Below are 27,139 nucleotides of genomic sequence, written 5' to 3' on the forward strand. Positions count from 1 at the left end.
CTGATGAGCTCTGCTTGACATATGAACAAAACAAATCATGCATACACTTTGGGGAAAAAGTAAAATCATTTTTCAATTTACTTGAATCTAATAAAATACTATATGTACATTATTATCTTTAAAAAAAAAAAAAAAAGTAATGAACATTTCTTATTTTTCCGAAAGGAAACCTTTTGAAATCCAATCAAGTACTGTAAATCCACCTACCACATGGAGATTTCCTCCCTTCATGTCCTTTAATCCCACAGTTATGGAACAGGAAATAACAGATAGTTCGCTAAAACTGAGGCAAACCAACTTGATGTCAATACTGAACTAAAAGAGAGAGAAAAAAAATGCAACAGAAAGCTCGAGACTTCTTCCCTCATTAAATATCGGCCAATTGATGAAAAAACCTGATGCATCACCAGATGCTTGAGGATGCCCATCCAATGGTCTCCTACCTTCCTTCTCCTCCACATTTCTAGTGACATGGTGAGTAACACTGGAGGTTGCATGAGAACAAATGGGAGGGGCTTCTTGGAAGTGACCTGACATGGAAGTCAGGTTTTTGGAGTGTTCCTCGACTATGGAGGTGCGGCCTGGGTTAGGAGGTCTGCCTCAAAGCAAGATACCCTGATTGCTTGTTCACTCAACCATCCCTTTCAATCATAATGGAAAAAAACAGAGTGAGAAGATACAAATTGTACTTCAAAGAGATTTTTATCCATTAAGCATCTATATGATACAAACTGAAGATAAAGTAGGAGTCATTAGCAAAAAGAATATCATTGTGGAACTTACCTGACACATGCTCACACCAACCATAACAACCCCTCAGTACCTTGGTTATGTCATGTGTGCTCAACAACCAGCTGCTGGGAAGTAAGCTGTGGCATTGCCTTGTCCAAATTCAAAGAAGGGCAGTCACGAACAACCAAACGATTTAATCGTTTCATTGCTCCTTCATTGATTATTAAATAACGCACATTTGATCTCACAATGTGCAAGAGTTGGAGTTGTGGAAATCCTTGAGGTGAACAAATCAGCCAACTCCCGTAGTATGCATCACCCACCAATTGAGTATCTGAAGGTTTGGTAGCTTCCCCAACACGGGCATGGGATCTTGGCGTAGTGAAGTATCACATATGGTGATCTTGGTAAGGCTTGGTGGCAACCCACTTAAAATTCTCGTCGGTGGCTTGAAAGAGAGGGTGTTTCTTATCAACTTGAATATCTGAAGGTTCTTCAATATACTGAGATTATTGAACAAAGCTTCCATGTGGGGTTTTAAATCCCCACAAACTCCCAATTTTAAAAGATTGGGTAGTTTGGAGAAGACTTGGCTTGAACAACTGCTTGGACATATGGTGGACAGAGTCTGAAGGTACTCTAGCGTAGAGTCATCGTCATTTGATGGTTGAGGCAGCCGAGTTTGGCCTTGGAAATGTATATGCCTTAGTTTTTTCATCTTCCAAATCTCGTCTGGTGCATTGGGGAGGCATCTCGATCTTATATCAAGAGTTTGAAGATTCCAAGCATCGCATATGGAAGGAGGAATTTTTTTGAGGGAAATTTCGCTACTCATCCTGAAGTACCTCAAATAAATCAGCTTTCCCATCATTTCACCGCACAAAGCATTACCTGCCGTTGATGAAGACTCAATCCTCATCACTCTAAGAAATGGAAATTTTTTATAAATATCATTGAAATTATACTTATCATTACCACCCGATCCCAAGGTATCTGATTTTTCAGTGAAACAAAGGAAAGAGTGGACTTTTGCAACAACATAGGGGTTGCAAATGATGTGCACGAAGCTTTCATAATTCCCAGCAAGTCGGACAGGATTTGTTGGGGAAGGATAATGTATTTCAGGCCCATCAATCTGGAAAAATCTTTCTTTTTGGCCTTGAGCAATGCATAGATAATGCAAAAGAACATGGATACGACACGTCTTCACCCCATAATCTGACCTTCTACTTGCCACTTGGATAAGGCTTTGATTAATTAGCTTCTCCAAGTATGTTTCTGCAGTATCTTCCAGTGTTTCTCTACCAGTCACTTGTATAAATCCCTCTGCTATCCACATCTGGATCAACTGTCTTGCGGGGATTTCATGATCTTTCGGGAACATACCGAAATATAGGAAGCAAGGCTTCAAGTACTTAGGCAGAGCATCATAGCTTAAAACCAATGCATTTTTACACAGATTTGGATGTTCGGCGAGAAAATTACCCACGTGTTTGGTAACTTTTCTCCACTTGTTGAAGTCTGGCTCCTTCTCTGATATTAAGCTCCCTAAAGCAACAATGGCTAGTGGCAGCCCACCACATTTTCCGGACATCTGTCTTCCCACGTTTTCCCATTGTGGAGAGCAATTTTCGCCTCGGAATGCTTTATTTCGGAATAGCTCCCAGCTTTCTTCCTTGTCTAGATAGCGTAGATAGTGTGGAGGGAAGTTTGGTACTGGATTGGCTTGTATAGCCACTTCGTTATTGCGGGTCGTGATCATGATTCTGCTGCTTCCATTCCCCTGGTTAGGAAAAAATGAGTTCAAGTCTAGCCAGACTTGAGGTATCCAGACGTCATCCATGACTATGAAGTATTTGCAGCCCGTTAAGCAATTCTTGAGCACCTTTCCCAGCTGTTCCTCACTCATCGTCTCCATATCTTCTGTAATTCTTATAAATTGTTCTATGAGGGTCTGCAGAAGCTCTGTAGGTTTATATTCTTGAGACACTGTCACCCATGCACGGCATTGGAACCCATTCTGAATGCTTTCATGATTGTAAATCTTCTTGGCTAGAGTCGTCTTGCCTAGGCCGCTCATTCCTACAATGGAAATGACGTCACGTTCTGACTTCCCTCCAATAAGCCGTTCCACCAATGTATTTGCCTCATCCTTAAAGCCCACAATATCCTCTTCCTCGATGACACGAGCTTTCCTATGAGACGGGCGCTCCTTTGATGCTTCTGAAGCCTTCTTTATTTCTATCCCAAACTTATCTTTAGTAGAAAAAATTTCTTCCATCCTCTCTTTGATGTTCTTGATCTTTTTTGGAACCTCATGCTTCTTTGTCATATTGACGAAGTCACCCCTCCTGCTACTATCTTGTGCAGAGACATATGTGTAGATAGTATCCTGAGCTTCAAAAGCAAGATCTCTGATATTGCTTAGGAACATCTTTGCTTTTTCGTCATCTTGGTATACCTGCTCACATTCCCTGACGATGGGATGCATTAGTTTGAGTTGATCACAGAGAGACCGCACCTCATACTTCACTCCAAAAACCAAATCTGCTTCTTTTAGTAGTAGCTGGCTTAGGTCCTCCAAGAGAAAAGAGACAACACCAGTATCGGCCGTCTCTCCATCCAATCGATTTCGATCCATCTGCAGATGCTACTAAGTTAATTTCAAGAAGCGTATTTCACAGTTGAATTTTAATTTTAAGTTTGGGAGTTTGGTGGGAGTTCAGTAGCCATCCATTTTCAACACCTTGGATCAAGTCCAAAGAATATCGGATCTGAGTTTTCCCATGAAATATAGAGGGTTGTGGTGTATGGATTGCCAATGTGGCAATCCATTTGAGCTCAACAACTCTTAGCAAGATTTCAAGTCCTACTAAGTTAGTAAGGTAAGTGTTTATATGATTGTAAATTGTGGGGGGATTCGATTATTTTCAATGGAAAGTACAAATAGATACCTAGGAAAAATTGGTCATGGAACATAAAATGAATTCGGGCATTTGATTGCACCAAAAAGACTATAAAAAGAGAATGGATCTTTTATCATCACAGTGCTCACAGGCTCTCCACTGCACGCCACGTCAATTCACGTGGGCTCATTTGATTGGTCTGTGAGCGGAAAAAAAAATCATTGAATTGACTAAATTTACTAGGATTTTGAGATGATTTGACCCCAAAATTCCATAGAACAAACTTCTCGAGTCAACTTGGTAAATATAAAGTCAATTACTTAACTAGTCTAGCAATTAGTACAGTTTTTCTAGGGATGCCTTTTCTAAAGAATCACTAGCATCTGAACAGAGCCTGATAAGACCTTTTCATCAGACCTCAAACATACGTGGAGATAAGAGGGAAAGAGTTGTTCTAAACTGACTTCCTTGGACACTGCACTGATGTGGCAGTGTGCAGAAAATCATTGATCTCAAAGAATACATATGAATTGGTCTATAGATTAGCATCAACAGACAACATTCAAAATAGGATGGGTGGAGCCAGAATTTTGTAACGTTCAACATGAGTTTACTTATTGTATGAAGGTGGAACTCACCTCACACTCACACCATCCATGTTGATTATGTGTGCTCTGTTGTATTTTTTGGAGCATGATGGTACTGATATGCACGGATGGAGCAATTGGTAGGGCCTGGTTTTACCTGCCCCATGATCGAGAAGCCTGCTCCTCTCTTGTGTTGGAGGGTTGCAGGGGTCATCCCCCCCTCCTATTAGGGGTCCAGGGGAAAAGCTTCCAATCCAAAGGTCTAAATCGTAGTTTTATATTTGTAGGATGCTAATCCTAATTCGTTAGGAGTGACAGTTGATTTCTATGGAAGAAAGATTATAATTTTCTTTTTTGGGCTTTTGAACATGTATAACAAAATTGTAGTTCTATTATACTCTTGGCCTACTTAGGAAAAAAAAACAAAAAACAAAATCAGTGTGGATCCATGGATATACCTTGATAAAGGGGAAACCATGTACACTTATGTGCCGTATGCTTTCATCTTTTATCTCTTTTTCTTCTACTTGTTCCTCAACTTGTTCTTCAACTCTTGCTGCTGTTATCTCTTGCCATTGTTCTATTGCATTCTTAACAGCAGACAGCTGCAAATCTTCTTTGTCAAAAGTATATAGATGATCGCAGTCACGGACAACCAAATGATTTACGTTCGGCATTGCTCCTTTCTCGATTATTAATTCACGTACTTTCAATCTCACAATTTTCAAGAATTGGAGTTGTTGAAACCCTTTTGATGAACAAACCATCTGGAACCCCTTGTATGTATCGCCCACCAATTTGAGAATCTGAAGCTTTGGTAGAATTCCTAACACCGGCATGGGATCTTCGTGTAGTGCAGTGTCACGTAAGGTGAGTTTGGTAAGCATTGGCGGAAACTGATTTGGAATTCTTGTCAGTGGTTTGAAAGAATGGTGTCTTACCAACTTTAATGACTGAAGGTGCATCAATATCACGAGATTATCGAGTAAAGCATAAATGTAGGATTCTAAGTCTCCACAAACTCCCAATTTTAAAAGATTGGGTAGTTTGGAGAAGACTTGGCGTGTACAATTACTGGGACATATGGTAGACAAAGTCTGAAGGTACTTTAGTGAAGAGTCATCATTGTTTTTCGATGACAAAGACTGGGGTGGCATACGTAGAAGAGTTTGGCCTTGGAAATAAGCATGTCTTAGATTTTTCATCTTCCAAATACTGTCTGGTGCGTCTTGTGCATGAGGGAAGTAGCCTGATCTTAAATCAAGGGTTTGAAGATTCCAGCACTTGTATAAGGAGTGTCGAATTGTTACAGTTGTAGTTTTGCTTCTCACCCGCAAGTACCTCAAATGAACCAGCCCTTCTATGTCCTTGGGTATACAACCCGAACCTTCCATCCCCAGCACTCTAAGCAGTGGCAATCTTTTATGAACATTGAGGGAAGCATCAGATTTCGAATCTGAAGAAGCATCTGAGCTTTGGGTGAAACAAAGGAGAGACTGGACTCTTGCAACAGCACGGGGGTTGCAATAATGTCTACAAGACTCTCATAATTCCCAGAAAGTCGAAAAGGTATTTTTGGGGGAGGAGAATTTATTTCTTGCCCATGAATCTGGAAAAAAAACACTCTCTTTTTGAGCTTCATAAATGCATAGATCATGCAAAAGAACATGGATACGGCACGTCTTCACCCCATAATCCGACCTCCTACTTGCCACTTGGATAAGGCTTCGATCAACTAGCTTCTCCAAGTATGTTTCTGCGGTATCTTCCATCATTTCTCCATATTTTTCTTGAATAAATCCCTCTGCTATCCACAGCTGGATCAACTGTCTTGCTGGGATTTCATGATCTTTAGGGAACATACCAAAATATAGGAAACAAAGCTTCAAGTAATAAGGCAGAGCATCATAGCTTAAAGCCAATTTATCTTTACACGGATCTGACTCGTAAGCGAGATAGGTACTCACATGTTGGGTAAATCTTCTCCACTCGTTCAAGTTGGGCTCCTGTCTGGATAGTAAATCCCCTAAACCAACAATGGCTAATGGCAGCCCACCACATTTATGTGCGATCTGTCGTCCCACCTCTACCCACTCTAATGAGAAATTTTTGCCTTGGAATGCCTTGTTTCGGAATAGGTCCCAGCTTTCTTCTTCGTCTAGAAAGCGCAGATGGTGCAGAGGGCACTTTGGGTGGTCTGTATTGGCTTGCACAGCCACTTGGTTATTGTGTGTCGTGATCAAGATTCTACTTCCATTCCCCTGATTGGGAAAGAATGAATTCAAATCTCGCCAGACTTTAGGTTTCCAGACATCATCCATGACTATCAAGTATTTAGTATCTGTCAAGTGGTTGTAGAGAACCATACCCAGGTCGTGCTCATTCATCATCTCCATTGCTTCTGTGATTCTTGTAAATTGTTTTATGAGACTCTGCAGAAGTTCATTAAGTTTATATTTTTGAGATACAGTCACCCATGCACGGCTTTCAAACTCATATTTAATGATTGGATGATTGTAAATCTTCTGAGCCAGAATTGTTTTCCCCAGACCGCCCATTCCTACAATGGAAATGACTGTGCGTTCCGCTGGCTGATCTCCTTCAAACATCCGCTTCAACAATGTATCTAACTCATCCTTAAGGCCCACAACATCCTCTTCTGAAGCTTGATTTGAAGCCATATTAATTACTATCCCAAGCTTATCTTTAGTTGCATAAATTTCGTCCATCCTCGTCATGATATCATTGATCCTTCTTAGAACATCACTCTTCGTACTCCCAAATTCAGACCGAACGAATTTCTTTATTCTGTCTTTACTAACTTTTGTAGCGACAGATCTGTTGATAGCATTCTCAGCTTCATAAGCTAGATCTCTGATTTGGTTTAAGAACAACTTTACAGATTCGTCCTCTTGGGATACCCTCCCACAATCCCTGAGGAAGGGCTCCATCATTTCCAGCTTATCACAGAATGACTTTACTGCATCCTCCAATCCAACAAGCAAACTTGCTTCTTTTATTAGTAGCTGTCTTAGCTTTTCCAAGACTAAAGAGACAACAGTATCGGCGGCCATCTCTTCCTCGGTCAATCAATCGATCTAGATGGTTTATCAGCAGATGCTACCTAGCTATTAATAAGTTTCTTCAACTCTTGCCTTTCCTTTATTCTATTCTATTCTATAGTACCTCTCATTCAATATCACATATTCACATGGATGTATCTAACTAAAGTCCCACTGGTGGGCTTAAGAGTTCAATTCTGTCTGATAACCCAGTTCCAATGTAACCAGAGTGAGTGGAGGATTAAAAAAAAAACAAAAAAAACAAAAAAAACAAAAAAGGTCTATTTTAATAGTGGTGGTGCATGACCTTGTTCTTATCTTGTTCCCACTTCTCCCACCTGCAAATGGGATAATTTATTTCAACGCACTTGACATCATTTTCTCTATGCTGCGAAGAAAAGAAAATTTCTGATCTAATCATCTTGTGACAGGATAAAATTATATCAATTAAAAAAAAAAAAAATTATTTTTTACAATTGAATTTTATTTTTAAATTGAGTATTCTTTAACCTTTTACTTTCAACACCTTTTATCAAGTTCGAGAAATAATATTTTTTTTTAAATATGAATATTTTCTTAAAATCTACAAGACTGTGTTGTTAAATTATAAATATAAATCCAACGATCATTTTTAAGATTTAAAATCTAAAATAATAAAAATATGAATAACGGGCAAGAGAGAGAAAGTTCAAGGAGTCTCGTTTATCAAAAATTTCAAAAGCACTTTTCTGACGTAAGATAAAGTTTAATTGAGATCATGAATCTCTTAAACAAATAAGTATTCCCATGATAAATAAAAACTGGAACGACTTACTTCATCATATCTGAGAAATGTTCTTTGATGGAGCCGAGCCAACATGATGGATTTTATGTGGAAGTGGCACAACTACTAATAGCAGGATTGAAAACAGTCCATGCCATGCCCAACCCCTCGTTTTATTCATATATTTTTTAAAAATCAAATTTAGAGCACTTTGGTGTGTGACCTTGTGCAAACAAAAATCTGGAACATAGTCTAATTGGATTATTGTCAAATATTAGTACAAGGCTTGAACAGAGCTTTGTTGGTCCCAAAATCAACCTAGCACTATAAATTGGGCGCTTTAGGGTCCTATTTCATGGTTTCTTCATCTGTTAAACCAAATCACAACTTACTATATCAGCCCCTTGTATGGGAACTAACTAGTCCCTGGCTTCAGTTCAATAATTGACATAGAAAGTGACTCCCATAAGAATACAATTCTAACTCAATATATATTTTAATTTTTTCCATTGCCGTCCACCTTTGGAATTAAGCTGATAAAATATTATATTAAAAATTAAAATATGATTAACCATTTATTAATCCAAATAACCATTGACTTCTTTTTTCGTTACCCACTATTCTCACTTGGGTTGGTAAAGGCTTTGTTTAAGATAAATTATCTATGAGTATCAATTCACAGGGATGCCATTGATATTGAAAAAAAAAAAAATTAGAATTATTGGTGAGGGATAGAGAATTGTGGGAGAACATGGATTAAGGGATTTAACTATTAGGATTATACTCTATTCTCCATACAAGTGACTTATGTAAAAGTCTTGTATTTTGTTACACTACTCAGAATTGCATGGATTTGTATTTTTGGGAGTTTCTGTTTTAGGGAGTTTTACATGTTTTAGTAACTCTCAATTATATAAATAGAGATTTCTATGATTGTAAAACGTATGAGAAAATAGTGATTATTCTTGTTTTATTTCGTGGAAGTGGGCACACTGCCAAACCATGTAAATCCTTGTGTTTTGTGCGATTATGTTATCTTTGTTATTTCGATTTTTTTCACAGTAACATCATTCCATTGATTCATCCACTTGGCACAATTTTCGTACGTCACATTAGCATTATTCTTTTTATAAACAACAAAATTTGAACTTGACTTTCTACTATTATTTGATTGCAAGGATATGCCATTCTTCTTGATGTGAAGAAAAAGTGGCATCACTACTTAATATCTCACTTTTTAAGATTGGGATAGACAGGAGCACCCATAGGCATACCCCTCCAAGTCATGGTTTTTAAACTCGTCCGAGATCGAGACGTATCGTCCGAGTTAACTCAATATTGGAGTTGAACGAGACCAACTCACAAACTAATTTGAGACAACTGCGTATCATGAGATAAGCGGGACATCTCGGACGAGATTTTTCAATATTTCGTCTGAGACAAACGAGACCTCATAGAAATGAATAATTCACGAGTTAAACGGTACGTATCAGACGAGATTTTCAAAATCTCATCCGAGTTAAACAAGACAAATGAGTTAAAATCTTTTACCCTATATTTTTTTTCAGCAAAATCGATTTTTCTTCATCTTATCAATCAAGTGAATTAAAAAAAGTAAGATTTTAGGGGAAAAACTTCATCTTCTTCATTCAATTCAAGATGAAATTGAAGTGGATTTGCTTCATCTTCCTCTAAATCTAGTAAGTTTTACCTTGAGATTTTTTTTTCTCTATTTTTTTTTTAAATATTTTGTGTTATGTGTATTTTAACTTCTAATTTCTAATTGTTAAGAGGTGAAAAATGTATTCTATTTTAATAGATTTCAACATTGAAAATAATGGGTGAAGTAAATGGACTTGTGAGATAAGTTAGGGTTTAAGGTATTTTTTTATGAATTGAGATTTAGTAATTTTTTTTTTTAAATTATGATTTGAAATGTGAAATCATAATTTCATTCATATTTTAATTTGATTTGAAGCATAACATCATAATTTTATCCATATTTTAATTTGATAATTGGAAATAGTATTTTTAGTTGAGAAATTGATTTTGCTAATAAATAAAAAATTTCAATAATAATGGATAATCCTTATTAAGAGATGGCATCATGTTGTTAAGAGATGGAAATTGTATTCTATTTTAATGGATTTCAACTTTGAAAATGATAAGTGAAGTAGATGGACTTGTGAGATGGGTTAGGGTTTAGGGTAGTTTTTTATAGATTGAGGTTTAGTAATTGAGTTATGTTTTAATTTAATAATTGGAAAGAGCATTTTTAATTGAAATTTTGATTTTGCTAACATATAAACATTTTCAATAATAATGAATAATCCTTATTTAAAAAATTATTTTTTTCAAATACAATATCATTATAGTAAATAATGTGTTGAAAATTCTAATTTTTTATTGTACATGGCATCATATTATTGCATTTTACTTATATTGATTAATTTTACAACATATTTGATCTATATATTTTTTTATAAATTATAAGATGCCCAGGGAAGAAAACATTGGTTAATAGTATGGTACTGTATTTGAGGGGAATAAAAGGGAAGTAAAATGCAATTATTGTGATAAAAAAATGAGGGAGGCATTATACGTCTTAAAGACCATTTGTCTTCTAAAATAAAAGAAGTGATGTCTTATTCAAAATGTTCCCAAGAGACTCGATTGTTGATGGGGAAGCAAATGATAGCGAAATTAAAATTAAAAGTATTGGAAAAAAAAAAAAAAAGAAACATCAATGAAAAGATTACATGAAATGTTTGGAGGTGGGATTGAGTTTGATGATAGTATACCTATAGACGATTCAGATGACAAATTGCTCGATTCTGTTAAAAATAAGAAAAATGCCCATATGAGAATGACATGTGATATGAGTCAACGATCTTTATAAGAAGACGATCATTGAAGAAGACAGTCAATTTCAGAGATTCCTGGTAGTTCTAAAGATGGGGGTAAAAGATTTGACCTGGTAAAAAGTTCTAATTTTAGTGGTGGATGAATGACCTTGTTCTTATCTTGTTCCCACTTCTCCCACCTGCGAATGGGATAATTTATTTTTAACGCACTTGACACCATTTTCTCTATATTGTGAAAAAAAAAGAAAATTTCTAATCTAATCAGCTTGTGACATTCAAAAATGTGATCCAATGTAATTGAGTTTTAGAATATAAAATTATTTTAATTAAAAAAATATATTATTTTTTACAGTTGAATTTTACTTTTAAATTTGAGTACTCTCAGACTGTTTATTTTCTACACCAATAATATTTTTTTTAATTATAAATATTTTCATGAAATCTAAAAAACTGTGTTGTTAAATTATAAATATGGATCCAATGACCTTTTTCAAGGTTTGAAATCTAAAATAATAAAAATATGGACAGTAGACAAAAGAGAGAATCTCTCTATTGTTGATGTCATTTAGGCCACATGTCAAATATTTGTTGGGATGTGAACAAATGTGTCAAGTGGGTGCGTCATATATCATCAGCACTCATTATTTATTATTGGAAAATGCTAGCCTGCTCCATCAAATCAACGGCTGAGATGAAAGTTCAAGAAATCCCATTTATCAAAAATCTCAAAAGCACTTTTCTAACGTCAGATAAAGTTTAATTGAGATCATGGATTTCTTAAACAAATAAGTATTCCCATAATAAATAAAATCTGGAACAGTATAAGAAAGAATATATGATTGGCTGGATCTGATGGTCAGGATTTTCTTACATGACTAACTTCATATCTAAGAAATGTTCTTTGACGGAGCCGAGCCAACATGATGAAGTGGCACAACTATTAATAGCAGGATTGAAAACGGTCCATGCCTGGCCAGACCCTAGTTTTATTCATATATTTTTTAAAAATCAAATTTAGATTACTTGGTGTGTGACCTTGTACAAACAAAAATTGGCCATCTGGAACATACGCTAATTGGATTATTGTCAAATATTAGTACAAGGCTGGAGGACCAAAACCAACCTAGCAGTATAAATTGGGCCATTTAGGGTCCTATTTCATGCTTTCTTCATCTTTTAAACCAAATCACAACTTACCATATCAGCCCCTTATATGGGAACAAACTAGTCCCTGGCTTCAGTTCAATAATTGACATAGAAAGTGACTCCCATAATAATACAATTCTAACTCAATATATATTTTAATTTTTTCCATTGCCGTCTACCTTTGGAATTAAGCTGATAAAATATTGTATTAAAAATTAAAATATGATTAACCATTTATTGATCTAGATAACCATTGACCTCTCTTTTGTTACCTACTATTCTCACTTGGGTTGGTAAAGGTTTTGTTTAAGATATATTATCTATGAGTATCGATTCACAGGGATGCCACTCATATTGAAGAAAAAAAAATTAGAATTATTGATGAGGATAGAGAATTGTGGGAGAACATGGATGAAGGGATTTAACTGTTAGGATTATACTCTATTCTCCATACAAGTGACTTATGTAAATGTCTTGTATTTTGTTACACTACTCATAATTGCATGGGTTTGTATTTTTGAGAGTTTCTGTTTTAGGGAGTTGTACATATTTTAGTAATTCTCGATTATATAAATAGAGATCTCTATGACTGTAAAACGTATGAGAAAATAGTGATTATTCTTGTTCTGTTTCGTGGATGTAGGCACATTGTCGAACCACGTAAATCCTTGTATTTTGTGCGATTATGTTATCTTTGCTATTTCAATTTTTTTCACAGTAACATCATTCCATTGATTCATCCACTTAGCCCAATTTTCGTAAGTCACATTAGCATTATTCTTTTTGTAAACAACAAAATTTGAACTCGACTTTCTACTATTATTTGGTTGCAAGGATATGCCATTCTTCTTGATGTGAAGAAAAAGTGGCATCACTACTTAATATCTCGCTTTTTAAGACTGGGACAGATAGGAGCACCCATAGGCATACCCCTCCAAGTCATGGTTTTTAAACTCATCCGAGACCAAGACGTATCGCCCAAGTTAACTCGATATTAGAGTTAAACGAGACCAAAACTAATTTGAGACGATCACATATCGTGAGATAAGCAAGACGTTTCGGACAAGATTTTTCAATATCTCATCCGAGACAAATGAGACCTCACAGAAATGAATAATTCATGAGTTAAGTAGTACGTATCGAACGAGATTTTCAAAATCTCGTCTGAATTAAACAAGACAAATGAGTTAAAGTAGCACTTCATCTGGTAGTGCTTGTGTGTTATTTCGAGAAAGTTCAAATGGATCGGTCTTGTAAGTCCATCAAGATTATAGGTAAAAAATTGATGGTCCACATTCTAAATCACTTTTGATAGGGTTAGAAGTTTCAGATTGGACTAAGTTTTTTAGGATGATCTTTTCATCATAGAGATCATCCTCACAAAAAATCAACTCAATCCAAAACCTCTAACCCATATTTTGAAAATTTTATTATTATTATATTGTTTTACATGTCCCATGATCCGTCCTCATATATATACAAGGGGATCCTCCTTGCAAAAACTCAATCTATTATAAAAATTTTAGCCTCATCAAAAGTGATTTTATAAAAATCAGACGGTCCACGATTCTTCAACTTGTAAAGTAGAGTTAGAAGTTTCGAAATGAGCTGATTTTTAGTAACGGTGATCTCTTCACCATAGAGATCATCTTCACAAAAAATCAGCCCATTCCGAATATTTTTGCCCATATAAGACAAAACACGTTGTGACTTTATGAGTAGCTTTATGTGTATGTAGATCTCAACCCATATATATATATAGGGAAATGTTCAGCAACAAACATTTTGGCAAAACATTTTGACAAAACATTTTTCAAAACATGGGTTAGAGGTTTTGGAATGGGCTGATTTTTGGTGAGGATGATCTCTACGGTGAGGAGATCATCCTCACCAAAAATCAGCCCATTCCAAAACTTCTAGCCCCAGTTTACAAGTTGAAAAATCATGGACCGTCCATTTTTTGTAAACCATTTTTGATGGGGTTAGAAGTTTTGGAATGGGCTGAGTTTTGGTGATGATGATCTCTTCACCGTAGAGATCATCCTCACCAAAAATCAGCCCATTCCAAAACCTCTAACCCATGTTTTGAAAAATGTTTATATATATGGGTCACGTTCAATGGCAAACTTTTTAGCAAACTTTTTGGCAAAACATTTTTCAAAACATGAGTTAGAAGTTTTGGAATGGGCTGATTTTTGGTGAGGATGATCTCTACGGTGAGGAGATCATCATCACCAAAAATCAGCCCATTCCAAAACTTCTAACCCCATCAAAACTGGTTTACAACAAATGGACGGTCCACAATTTTTCAACTTATAAACATGGGGCTAGAAGTTTTGGAATGGGCTGATTTTTGGTGAGGATGATCTCCTCACCGTAGAGATTATCCTCACAAAAAATCAGCCCATTCCAAAACCTCTAACCCATGTTTTGAAAAATGTTTGTTGCTGAACGGGACCCTATATATATATGAGCGGTTGGCAGCCCTAAAGTTTGCCAAGTTTTGTGCCAAACATCTTTTGTAAATCACTTTTGATTGAGTTAGAAGTTTTGGATTATGCTGATTTTTTGTGAGGATGATCTCTACAGTGAATAGATCATCCTCACAAAAAATCAGCTCATTTTGAAACTTCTAACCCTAGTTTACAAGTTGAAGAATCATAGACCGTCTAATTTTTGTAAATCACTTTTGATGGGGTTAAAAGTTTGGGAATAGTCTGATTTTTGGTGAGGATGATCTCCTCATCATAGAGATCATCCTCACAAAAAATCAGCTCATTCCAAAGCTTCTAACCCATATTTTGAAAAATGTTTGCCACCAAACTTGGCAAACTCTAGGGCTACTGAACCGTCCCCATATATATATATATATATAATATATATATATATATATATATATATATATATATATATATATATATATATATATATATAGGGTCCTGTTAAGCACCAACCATTTTTGTCCTACATGGGTAAGAAGTTTTGGAATGAGCTGATTTTTGGTGAGGATGATCTCTACGGTGAGGAGATCATCCTCACCAAAAATCAACCCATTCTAAAACTTCTAGCCCCATGTTTACAAGTTGAAAAATTGTGGACCATTCATTTTTTGTAAACCATTTTTGATGGGGTTAGAAGTTTTGGAATGGGCTGAGTTTTGGTGATGATGATCTCTTCACCGTATAGATCATCCTCACCAAAAATCAGCCCATTCCAAAACTTCTAACCCATGTTTTGAAAAATGTTTTGCCAAAATGTTTGGTGCTGAATATTTCTCATACATATATAATATATATATATTATATATATATATATGGGTCAGGTTCAAACGACAACCATTTCAACACACATATAGACAACTTGTTTTGTCTTATATGGGCAAAAATGTTTGGAATGGGCTGATGTTTTGTGAGGATGATCTCTGTGGTGAGGAGATCATCCTTGCCAAAAATCAGCTCATTATGAAACTTCTAGACCGTCCAATTTTTGTTGAAAAATTATAGACCGTCCAATTTTTGTAAATCAATTTTGATGGGGTTACAAGTTTTGGAATGGGATGATTTTTTGCCAGGATGATCCCCTCATCACAGAGATCATCCTCACAAAAATCAGCCCATTCCAAACATTTTTGCCCATATAAGACAAACATGTTGTCTATATGTGTGTCGCAATGTGTGTTGCAGGAACCCAACCCTATATATATATATATATAGGGTCCCGTTCGGCACCCTAAGTTTTACCACACACTTTAACAAACGCGTTTTGTCTTACATGGGTTAGAAGTTTCGGAATGAGCTGATTTTTGGTGAGGATGATCTCTATGGTGAGGAGATCATCCTCACCAAAAATCAGCTCATTCCAAAACTTCTAACCCCATCAAAATTGATTTACAAAAAATTGACGGTTCACGATTTTTCAACGTGTAAACATGGGGCTAAACATTTCGGAATGGGCTGATTTTTGGGGAGGATGATCTTCTAATCATAGAGATCATCATCCTCACCAAAAATCAGCTCATTCCAAAACTTCTAACCCATGTAGGACAAAAAACGTTTGTTAAAGTGTGTGGTAAAACTTAGGGTGCTGAACATTTCCCATATATATATATATATATATATATATATATTATATATATATATATGTATGGGAAATGTTTAGCACCAAACATTTTGGCAAAACATTTTTCAAAACATGGGTTAGAAGTTTTGGAATGGGCTGATTTTTGGTGAGGATGATCTCTACGGTGAAGAGATCATCATCACCAAAACTCAGCCCATTCCAAAACTTCTAACCCCATCAAAAATGGTTTACAAAAAATGGACGGTCCACGATTTTTCAACTTGTAAACATGGGGCTAGAAGTTTTAGAATGGGCTGATTTTTGGTGAGGATGATCTCCTCACCGTAGAGATCATCCTCACCAAAAATCAGCCCATTCCAAAACCTTTAACCCATGTTTTGAAAAATGTTTTGCCAAAATGTTTGTCAAAATGTTTGTTGCTGAACGGGACCCATATATATATATGGGTCCCGTTCAATGGCTAACTTTTTGGCAAAACATGAGTTAAAAGTTTTGGAATGGGCTGATTTTTTGTGAGGATGATCTCTACGGTGAGGAGATCATCATTACCAAAAATCAGCCCATTCCAAAACTTCTAACCCCATCAAAAATAGTTTACAAAAAATGGACGATCCATGATTTTTCAACTTGTAAACATGGGTTAGAAGTTTTGGAATGGACTTAGAGATCATCCTCACCAAAAATCCGCCCATTCCAAAACTTCTAACTTATGTTTTGAAAAATGTTTTGCCAAAAAGTTAGCCATTGAACGGGACCCTATATATATATATTGAATAAAATTATGGGGGTTGTACATTGTGTAATTGGACACATTCTATATATATATATGTCTAGTTCACAAGTCACTTGCATGGAGAATAAAGTATAATCCTAACAGTTAAATCCCTTAATCCATGTTATCCCACAATTCTCTATCCCTCACCAATAATTCTAAATTTTTTTTTTCACTATGAGTGGAATCCTTGTGAATCGACACTCATAGATAATATATCTTAAACAAAGTCTCTATCAACCCAAGTGAGAATAGTGAGTAACGAAAGAGAAGTCAATGGCTACCTAGATCAATAAATGATTAATCATATTTTAATTTTTAATGCAATATTTTATCAGCTTAATTCCAAAGGTTGATGGCAATGGAAAAAAATAAAATATATATTGAGTTAGAATTCTATTTTTATAGGAGTTACATTCTATGTCAATTATTGAACGGAGACCAGGGACTAGTTAGTACCCATATAAGGAGCTGATCTAGTAAGTTGTGATTTGGGGGCAACACCCCCGTAGTACGGTACATGGGTATTATTGAAATTTTCTAATACCTATTTTACAGTTAAGATTTACTATAAATTCATAGAATGTAGCCCTAATTTGACATATAGTGAAAATTCAGCCCCTCGTTTATGTGGATGTAGCACACTACCGAACAACGTTAAATTTGTGTGTTCTTATATATATTTTTTCCTTATTTTTCTCTTTTCCATACTATTAATCATAATTGCCACACGTAGCACAACAATTGGTAGCAGAGCTCAAGTCACGATGTCTGGGATTTCTTTTACAAAATCAACATGGTCAAGTTCGACGGATCTGGTAATTATGGCAGAGGAGGGTGAAGGATCTGTTAGTGTAGTAGGGGCATGGTGAAAGAGTCATACGGAAGGCAACCAGAAAACATGGATGATATAGATTGGAAGGAATTAAAAGCGAAAGTTGTAGTAACTATCAGGCTTTGGTTACAACTCTGATGTAGGGGGAAAGAAACTCTCGAATTGGAAGAGATCACAGTACCCTATTAGGCTTTAATCTGAAGAAGAAAGTCAGTGATGAGAATTTCCAACGTAAAGGGCTTGTGGTGAGGAGTAATAAAAAATATGAGAAAAATAAGTCTCGGAGTGGATCGAGTAATAATAAAGCTCGGTCTAAATCCAACAAGAAGAAGGACATACAGTGTTATAAGTGCAGAAAAATGGGTACATAAAGTAAGAATGTCAAGAAAAAAATAATGGGGATATAGAGAATAAAGAGGGTTCATCAAAGTTTACAATTATAGTGGAAGAAGAAGACTTAGAGAGCGGTGACAGAGGTATGTTTTCTGTTTCATCCAGTTCAGATCATCTCACAGATTCTTGGATATTGAATTCGGCATGCTCTTCTCACATGACACCCAATGAATATTGGTTTGGCACCTATAACTTAGTTAATTTTGGTTTTGTTATGATGGGTAACAATGCTTCATGCAAAATTGTTGGAATGGGAAATATCAAAATTAACATATTTGATGGTGTTGTTAGAATGTTATGTAATGTAAGACATATACCAGATTTGAGGAAGAATTTAATTTCATTGGACACTTTAGATTGTAATGGATTTAGTTACAAGTCTAAAAATGGAGTAATGAATGTGAGTAAAAATGTTATGACAATGATGAAGGGGAAAAAATTAGTAGGAAATATTTATAAACTGTTAGGTACCACAGTTGTAGGTAGAGCTGTAGTCGCAAAATATGAGTTAGATAACATAGTATTGTGGCATATGCGGTTAGGTCATATGGGTGAGCGTGGGATGATGAAATTTCATAAGAAAAATCTATTTGAAGGGTATCAAAACATGCAAGCTTGATATAGGTATTGTGTTATTGGAAAACAGAATAAGATGCAGGTCAAGACAATCACAAACAAGACAGAGGGGATTCTTGACTATTTTCATACAGATGTTTGGGAGCCAATAAGGATAGCATCATGGAGAAGACATATGTATTTCGTGATTTTCATTAATGACTACTCACGAAAGGTTTGGGTGTATTTCATGCGACACAAGTCAGAAACGTTTGCCAAGTTCAAGTTGTGGAAAGCTGAAGTAGAAAACTAGACAAGAAAGAAGATCAAATACCTTAAGTCAGACAATGGTACTAAGTACATAGATTCAAAGTTCATGGAATTGAGTGAGCAACATGGGATCAAGAGACTTCATTGAACAAAAGACACCATAATAGAACAGTATAGCGAAAATGATTAACAGAACAATAATTGAAAAAATAAGGTGTCTCATGTTGAATGCAAGGCTTGCCAAGAACTTCTGGGTAAAAGTAGTGAATATGACATATTTCTTGATTAACAGATCACTTAGGGCAGCACTATATGGGAAAGTAGCAGAGGAGGTATGGACAGGTAGCGCAGTAGACTACATTGATTTGGGAGTATTTGGATGTCCAGCCTATGTGCATGTTTCTAGTAAGGAGAGGTCGAAACTTGATGCGAAGTCTAGATAGTGTATTTTTCTAGGGTATCAGAAAGAGGTGAAAGGTTTTAAGCTCTGAGATCCAAAGGCAAACAAGGTGGTAATCAGTAAAGATGTGGTTTTTGATGAGAAAGTCATGTTGCAACATGCTCAGGAATAAGAGAAATAGGTGTCAAAAAATTACAGCAACAATGAGCATGTAGTACAGGTGGAGCTAGAAAATGTTCAGAATGCAGGGAGCTCTAACTCAGAGGATCAGCAACATCAAAATGTAACTACAGACATACCCATACACACTATCAGGCCACCCACCATGTACAATTTTAAAGATTTAGTTTCTTATGCACTCATCACTAGTAACGAGGATCCTACTAGTTTTTAAGAGCCATTACACAACTAAGAGAAAGGTAGATGGATAGGTGCTATGTAGGAGGAAATGCAGTCTCTGTATAAGAACCAGACATAGGTGTTGATAGAGCTTTTAGAGGGGAAGAGGGCGATATAATGCAAATGGACGTATAAGAAGAAAGAAGTAGTATCAGAAAAAGAAGGTGAGAAATTCAAGACTTGTCTAGTAGCAAAAGGTTACTCACATAGGAAAGGGGTTGACTATGATGAGATCTTGAACTTCTCACCCTCTTTTTTTGATACTGCTTCTTTATTTTTATACACCAATTTGCATCTTATCGCTCTCTTCCCCTCTGGAAGCTGCACCAACTCCCATGTCTAATTCAAAAGTTAGTCAAGAAATGGTAATTTACATTTTAAATTGTAGTGCAGAGGGTCTTGTGTCTAGGTTCAAATCTAATAGATTAACTATTTATTGATCTAGATAACCATTGATTTGTCTTTTTTTACCCACTTGGCCTTGGAGCGTTCTCACCTGTGTTTGGATTTGGTGGTAAAGTGCTAAAGGCTTTCTTTATTAAGATTTTTTAAATAAAATTATGGAGGTTGTACGTTGTGTAGTTGGACCCACTCTCTCTTTATATATATATATATGTATGGGTAGCGTTCTTTTGACAAAATCCTAAACAACATCTAGATAAAATTTTGTCTTACATGGCTACAAAGTTTTGGAATTGATTGATTTTTTATGAAGATGATCTCTATAGTCAGTAGATCATCCTCACAAAAAATTAACCAATTCTGAAACTTCTACCTCATGAAAAGTGGTTACAAACTAACTGTAAAAATTGACAGTTCACGATTCTTCATCTTATAAACTAGGGTTAGAAATTTCAGAATTGACTGATTTTTTGTGAAAATGATTTTCGCATCATAGAGATCATCCTAAAAAAAAATCAGTCTATTCCAAAAAAAATTTACCATATAAGACAAAATTTTGTCTAAAATGTTGTCTAGGATTTTGTTAAAAGAACACCACCTTATATATAGGAGATGAATCATGGGACATGTAAATACGTGATCCTCGATTATGAGTACCACATCTACTAAGGATTGGAGTCACCACCATTGATATTATAAAAGGGTGTAAATGGTCACCCGATGTACATTTTTTAGAATAGTGACATTTTGGCGTTTATTGATTCACGATGGATAAGGTACTAACCAAACCTTGAAATCAGGGTAAGCGGCTCGCTTGGAAAGAAGGAAAAGTGTTAGACAACCCTTCTCTCCTCACCAAGTGGTAGTAACCTCAACACAACTCGATCATTTTTTATTGAAAATGAAAAAAAAATGTCACGTGTCGATAACTTGTACCTTAATTAGGGCTTTTCTTTTAGCTTGATTATGGGATCATCCCATCGAAGGGGATGATCCACACAAACAATTAGCCTTGGGGATTACATGTATTTTTGAAAAATGTTGGCTATTATTACGGATTCATTCTCATGAGTTGAGAAGAATTCAGATTTTGATTGCCTCAAAATATTTAAAAGGGTTTAAAATCAATTTTCATTTTTTAAAGAGATTACTACACCTATACTTTCAACTGAACTGAAGTCCGATCTACCAGAGATAGGGGAGGGGAAGCATTACATCCTAAGTCCTTATAAAAATAAAATAAAAAGAGGAGGGGATTATAGAAGAAAGATGAGGAGAGGGTAGAGAGAGAAAGGGGAGTGTATTCCTTTAACCCACCTTGAGGCTTCAATCTTCTTTTCTTTTTCTTCTTCTTCTTAGATTCTTCTTTTTTATGTCTTTAGTGGTTTATGAGAATGTCATTTTTTTGTGTGATTAAGGAGTAGGAAAGAAATGATGAGAGAATTGAGTTGTGTGTAGTATTTTTTATGTGAGACTTAGGGAGAATTGGTAACTATTTTTGGAAGGGGATGGAGGGTATTTATAGGTGTTGGGATGATATTTTGGAGATATAATAGGGTGAATTATTGGGAGAGTTGAGAATGACATAAGTTTTAAAGGTGAGGGGTATGAAATTTAGAGTAGAGGGGAGGGTAATTGTGTGATGAGTGAAAATGAATAGTATTTGGACCCAAATGGTTTGAATCTTTCCCAATCCATTTGAGTGGAGTGTTTGGTGAGGTGAGATAAGTGATGTGTGATGAATAGCATGGGGGTGTAAGGTGTTAGGTGTTTGATTGAGTGTTAGGTTGATTGGAAAGATAAGGTGTTTAAATTTAGGATAATGAGTTGTGTAAGAGGTTAGGTGTTTGGATTTTTGGAAGGGTTAATGAGATGACGTATGGCAAAAAGAATGAGAGATGGGTTAATTAGATGAATTGATTGGTGAGAGTAGGTGTTTGATTGGAGATGAGGAGTGTTGGTTAGGTTTGTGAGAATGATTTTGTAAGAAATGATGAGGGGAGGTGTGGGTTGTGATGTGAGTTGGTGGAGTGTTTAGAGAAAGGTGATGGGTTAGGGTGTAAGGGACATCGGTTGTGATGTGGGTGGTTGATGATGTTAGAGAAGGTGAGGTGGGTAGGTTAAAAAAGGGTATGGGTTGAGATGATTTTTGGGGAGAGATGATGTGGGTAGATGAATGTTAGAGAAAAGCGATGGAGAGTAGTGGTTAGATGAGAGAGGTGAGAGGGGGTGATGACATGTGTCATCTTTGGTGATCTGGTGATTGATTGATGTGGGTAGTGATTTTTGGGTTAGATATGAATTGGATATGGATAAGGGTTTGTGGACTTTTTATTGTATTGGGCTTGGGTTATGAAAGATTTGGGGATTGGGTAGGATTGTTTTAGGAATGGGTTTTTGAGGGTGGGTATGTTTTAGGGTGTAGGTGATATGAGATTGAATTTAGGTTAGGGGTAAGATGAGAAATTAATCTTGAAAAGTTGAGGGTTTGTGGGCTTTGAATGGGTTTAGGATTTTTTCCAGATTGAAGGTGGAGTGGTGGAGGGTAGTGGGTATCTCAAGTCTTATTTTACAATTTTTTTTGTAGGGATTTTTGGAATCATTGGATTAATTAAAATGCCATGTGTTGGCAAATTGGGCTTTTTAGGCCTGTTGGTGACTTTTATTGAAATTCGATATTTTTGATTTCAGGAGCGGAGCGGTGAAGGTGGGGGTACACCAATCTTTTTGGGTGAGCCTACTAGACTATTAGGGGGTCTTAAGAACCTCGATTCGATCAAAATGTCATTTTTTAGTGATTTGGGCATTTGAGACCCATTGGTAACTTTTGTTGAAAAATCTGTATTTTTGGGCCCTTTCACCGTTCAAATTGGGGAGTCTACAGTTACCCTTCTTTGAAGGAATTATGTGCAAAGAACTGCAAATAATAGACTAAATCGCTATTTGTACAGGTTAGAAAAATTCAACAAAAACACGACATTGACTTTTGTAGAAAATGATTACTCAAGCACGGAATCTGACAGAGTTTTACCTTATTGATTCCTTGATCTCGATGGCGTGAAGCTCGTCTGAGATCTTGGATTTGATGAAAATTTGATGAGTTTTGAAGTTTAGATGTCTCTGGTCGTGTTTTAACAAATCGGAGTTTAGTGCAACTCGAAAGGATTTTTGAAATTCTTTTCACTTTTTGAATTTTAATTTTTTTGTATTTTTATTTGATTTTTTTTTTATCTTTTAATTTTTGATTTTTGCACTTTCTTGATTTTTTTTTTGTATTTCTTATTTTTGATTTTTTTTGTATTTTCTGATTTTTGATTGATTTTTTTTGTGAGAATGTTAAAAGGGGTTTGAACAATCTGGGGTCACATTCTCCTTACCTAATGTCTTGTTGCAATGGAGCTTCATTGAAACTATGTAGGGGTTTTGGGTTCCCGAACTCAATTTTTTTTGATTTGGTGATTACGAGATTACTCCCACTATCGAAGTGTTATTAGGTCTTGAGATGTCGGGTGCGGTGGTTGTTCCGCCTTTGCGTGATGATTATCAAGGTAAGGCTTCCAAGTTCTTGGGGATAAACCATAAGTTTTTGAAGATTCCGGATGATGGATCGATTTTGAAGACAATGTCTAGATCTTTCTTGGTTGAACATCTTTCGGATCCCTCAATGTCCTTACTTTGATGGTGGTGAGTCAACTCTTGTTTCCGAGTGGCAGATATATCATAGACCTTTCTCTCATTCACGTGATTCAACAAGTTCGAGAAGAACATCGATTGGCCCCCATGCTCTTGAATGAGTTGTTCTAATCTCTTACTACTTGTAAGTCCGATCAAGATCGAATTTTTTGAGTATATGCTCCACTTCAATAGGTAAACTCCAAACTTAGCATAGAATTGAATTTAAATTTACTAGTTTTTCAAAAGTTTAGAATGCCGTTAACCGCCCGTTTTGCATTAATGCCTATCTTATCCTTATGATGTCGAGGCGAGTTGCTCCCTTGATCTCAGGTGGTAAGAAGGAGTGATATGCCTTAATTTGGAACCTTGATGGTGAAGAGGTGAGATGGGTTGGTGCATTCCAACCTCGGGGGTTTCCCTTAATGGCATTTGACGGGGCCCGTTTCCTTGTCTTGATTGGTCTTCATGAGGCGACTCACTATGTACCATTTCGGATTCTTTAACACTTTGATTATGATCAGGGTGTGCTCATCCCTGAGAATTTTGGTGTATTGGTTGGTCCTTTATCAATCACTCTTTAGAGTTGACTCGTGAAAGAATGGAGTCGAGTTGAGGTTTTGAGTCATCCTGTCTTCGCAGCTCACTTGTTCCCGTCATACTTACATTGGATTCGAGAGCTCGTCTCTGGGAGGCCATCGGTGTCGATAGTTCCCAAAACACATCTTGGTGTTTCATCATTCTTTGATTATCGAGATCGAGTAGAGGAATCCCAAACTGATCATCGTCGAATTCAAGTTATATGGCTTAAATCTGATAAGAAAATGCAGAGATAGATTGCTCGACTAACATCCAAACTGTCCCGATCGGGATCTAGTGATAGTGGTGAAGTAGTTAGGCTTTGAGCCGAAGTTGCTGAGTTGAGGGACAAACTTGCCCAGTATCCTTATTTTGATGACTTTGCAGCATATTTGGTGAGTCGTGATGCTTTAGATGCTGAAAGAATGATGACTAGCAAGGCTGCTCGGATCCGTGTTTTGGAGAAACGCCTTAACTCCTTTTTCATTTCTTACCATGATGCTTGACTGATTGCGTTGTATTCTCACTTTTTGTATTTTCTTGTCATTATCTAAATGTATGCAAAATGTTGAAAGATTAATGAAAAGAAAATAGATTTTGTATTTACTTGGCCTCAAGTATATCTATTATTTTTGGAAACACGAAGTTTTGTTGAACGAGACCTAGATTTGTTGTTATTGGCCAAAATAGTAACTTTTGAAATTTAATAAAATGTATTTATCAAATGAGTATGATAAGTTCAGAATTTGTAAAATATTTGGTTGTGACGATCTCGGTGCTTTTGCCAATCATAGGGGATACAAGTATCAATTATCATTTCGATTCATTTAGAGTCATCCCCATTGCCTTGGTATTAGAAAACTATTTTCTATTTGGGCCACAAGTTTTCTTGAAATTTTTTGTCATTCATAGTTTATACTTTTGCAGGCGAGGAGTTTTTTTTATATTTTTATATATTTTTTTTATTTTACCCTTATTGCCCCTGGTGCTAGTTATGGTTTTCACCGGACCCGGTCTCCACTTTTTTACTCATCGACGTCCTTTTTGAGATTTTCATCATGCCGGTGATTTTGATCTTGCCATAATCTTATTTTTTTTTACTCATAGCACTCTTTCAGGTTTTCACTATGCCCTTTCAGATTATGCTTGTCTTTTTTTTTTGGACTTTCATTACGATTCTTGCTCGAAGTCTATAGGTTTTTGTGGCTTTGTGACTCAAGTTGAGCTGCGAGATCGACGACTCTACTCTTGTAGTGTCGCTCTCTCTTGAGTAATGGATCTGGATTCCCCTTTCAATTTTGCTAACGACTATTCATGGTTTGACAACTCAAGTTGAGCCATGAGATCGACTACTCTATACTTCGAGTACTATTTATTTTTGAATATTCGATCTAGATTTCTTTCTCGAGTCTTCCGACGATTAATAAGACTTTGAGGTCCGGACCAAGTTGCAAGATCATTGGTGTTGCCATCGTCACTGTGTTACCCTAGAACATTCCCTGATCAGAAAGGACTTTTAGTGGGACGAAACGTTGGCTTAAGCTTATGGTAGTGGAAGGCTACAAAAAGATTAAGGTAGGGTCTTGGTTTATCTAAAGTGGGCTAGACATAGGGTTTACGTCTATTTTTATTTCGAAAAGGTGATCTATGTTTCCTCCCAACGTCTCTCAAACTTGTTTAGGCTGGAGATTTGGGTCGAGCTCAGATCAAGTGTTCAAGTTTTTTGACTTTTTGATTTTTTTTGTCTTTTTAACCATTCACAATTTATCCTCATGTGGGCCAAGAGTATTTTGATGCTTTGATTTTTCTGTTTCTCTTTGATTTTCTTTTCCTTTGTCACTTTTTGTTTTGTTTTGTAATTGTTGACTTGCCCTAGTGTAGACACCCCATTTTTGCATTCGCCTGATTAATCAACTCGTCGACCCGATCGCAAAGGTTCCCAATGATGGATGTCTATTCCAATGCTTTATTTTGTTACCAGATATGTTTGTTTCAAAAATCCGGATAAGGTATCTCGAACTGACAAAACTTAGAAACCACGCTACGCTAGGAAAATACGACCCTAGAAACATAGAAATCATCATCTTGCAAACCAAAAAGAAGCTTCACGATAAAAATCACTAAAAATGATTAAATTACCAAAATACCCCTAACCTCAAAACAACCCTAGAGCCTACGTTACGCTTAGGAAAACTCTCTCGTCGAACACATAAAATAACAAATCGGAACCAAATAAATCATTTCACCAATTTTAACAGAATTTGACAACATTACGAAAATGCCCCTCATAAAATTCACAATAATTTCACATAAAAATTTTCATAAATGACACAAACCAACATTCTCATTGAATTCCATACGAAAAACCGATTCTAAAACATCCTAGAACATTAAAAACCGACTTGAAACGTGAAAAGTCCTCTCCGGGGGCAAAACGGTAATTTCACAATTTTCATAATTAAAAAATTCGAAATTAATAAATAAAACATTAAATATTTAAAGTGAAACATTAATGAAATTAATTCAAAACTTTGAACCTCAAAAATCGATTAATTGGACTCTCAGGCAAAATTGTTGAGGGTTCGTGGGATATTTCTTTAAGGACCCCTCCATTTGGGGGTCCAAAGAATTAAAGATATTTAGAGGGAGGTTCTCCAAAAATTAAAAGTAAATCAAGCAAGACTGAAGTCAAGGTATTAAAGTCAATCAAGTGAGACTGAAG

General features: G+C 36.0%; 2 protein-coding genes across 2 annotated transcripts; both read right to left on the minus strand.

The window, feature by feature from the left end:
• Positions 1 to 353: 353 nt before the first annotated feature.
• LOC147394084 (putative disease resistance RPP13-like protein 3) lies at positions 354 to 5,731 on the minus strand. The gene is made up of 3 exons (XM_086454800.1): positions 4,684 to 5,731; positions 784 to 3,373; positions 354 to 641 (listed from the first exon to the last, which is right to left on the minus strand). The coding sequence occupies exons 1-2, from the start codon at positions 5,617 to 5,619 to the stop codon at positions 1,025 to 1,027; spliced, it is 3,285 nt and encodes a 1,094-aa protein (XP_086310926.1). The 5' UTR covers positions 5,620 to 5,731; the 3' UTR covers positions 354 to 641; positions 784 to 1,024.
• A 38-nt stretch (positions 5,732 to 5,769) lies between these two features.
• Positions 5,770 to 7,385, minus strand: LOC147394085 (putative disease resistance RPP13-like protein 3). The gene has a single exon (XM_086454550.1). The coding sequence runs from the start codon at positions 7,297 to 7,299 to the stop codon at positions 5,770 to 5,772; it is 1,530 nt and encodes a 509-aa protein (XP_086310676.1). The 5' UTR covers positions 7,300 to 7,385.
• Positions 7,386 to 27,139: the final 19,754 nt, after the last annotated feature.

This window comes from Akebia trifoliata, chromosome 9, assembly GCF_017979445.1.
Source record: "Akebia trifoliata isolate Shusen 1 chromosome 9, ASM1797944v1, whole genome shotgun sequence".
NCBI lineage: Eukaryota > Viridiplantae > Streptophyta > Magnoliopsida > Ranunculales > Lardizabalaceae > Akebia > Akebia trifoliata.

Bases quoted from the DNA above. Each gene is read 5' to 3' on its own strand.
- LOC147394084 (XM_086454800.1), bottom strand. From the start codon at position 5,619: ATGGAAGGTTCGGGTTGTATACCCAAGGACATAGAAGGGCTGGTTCAT. The intron at 3,374-4,683 runs GTATATCCATGG...TAGCATCTGCAG, and splicing joins ATGGTTTCCCCTTTATCAAG to ATGGATCGAAATCGATTGGA.
- LOC147394085 (XM_086454550.1), bottom strand. From the start codon at position 7,299: ATGGCCGCCGATACTGTTGTCTCTTTAGTCTTGGAAAAGCTAAGACAG.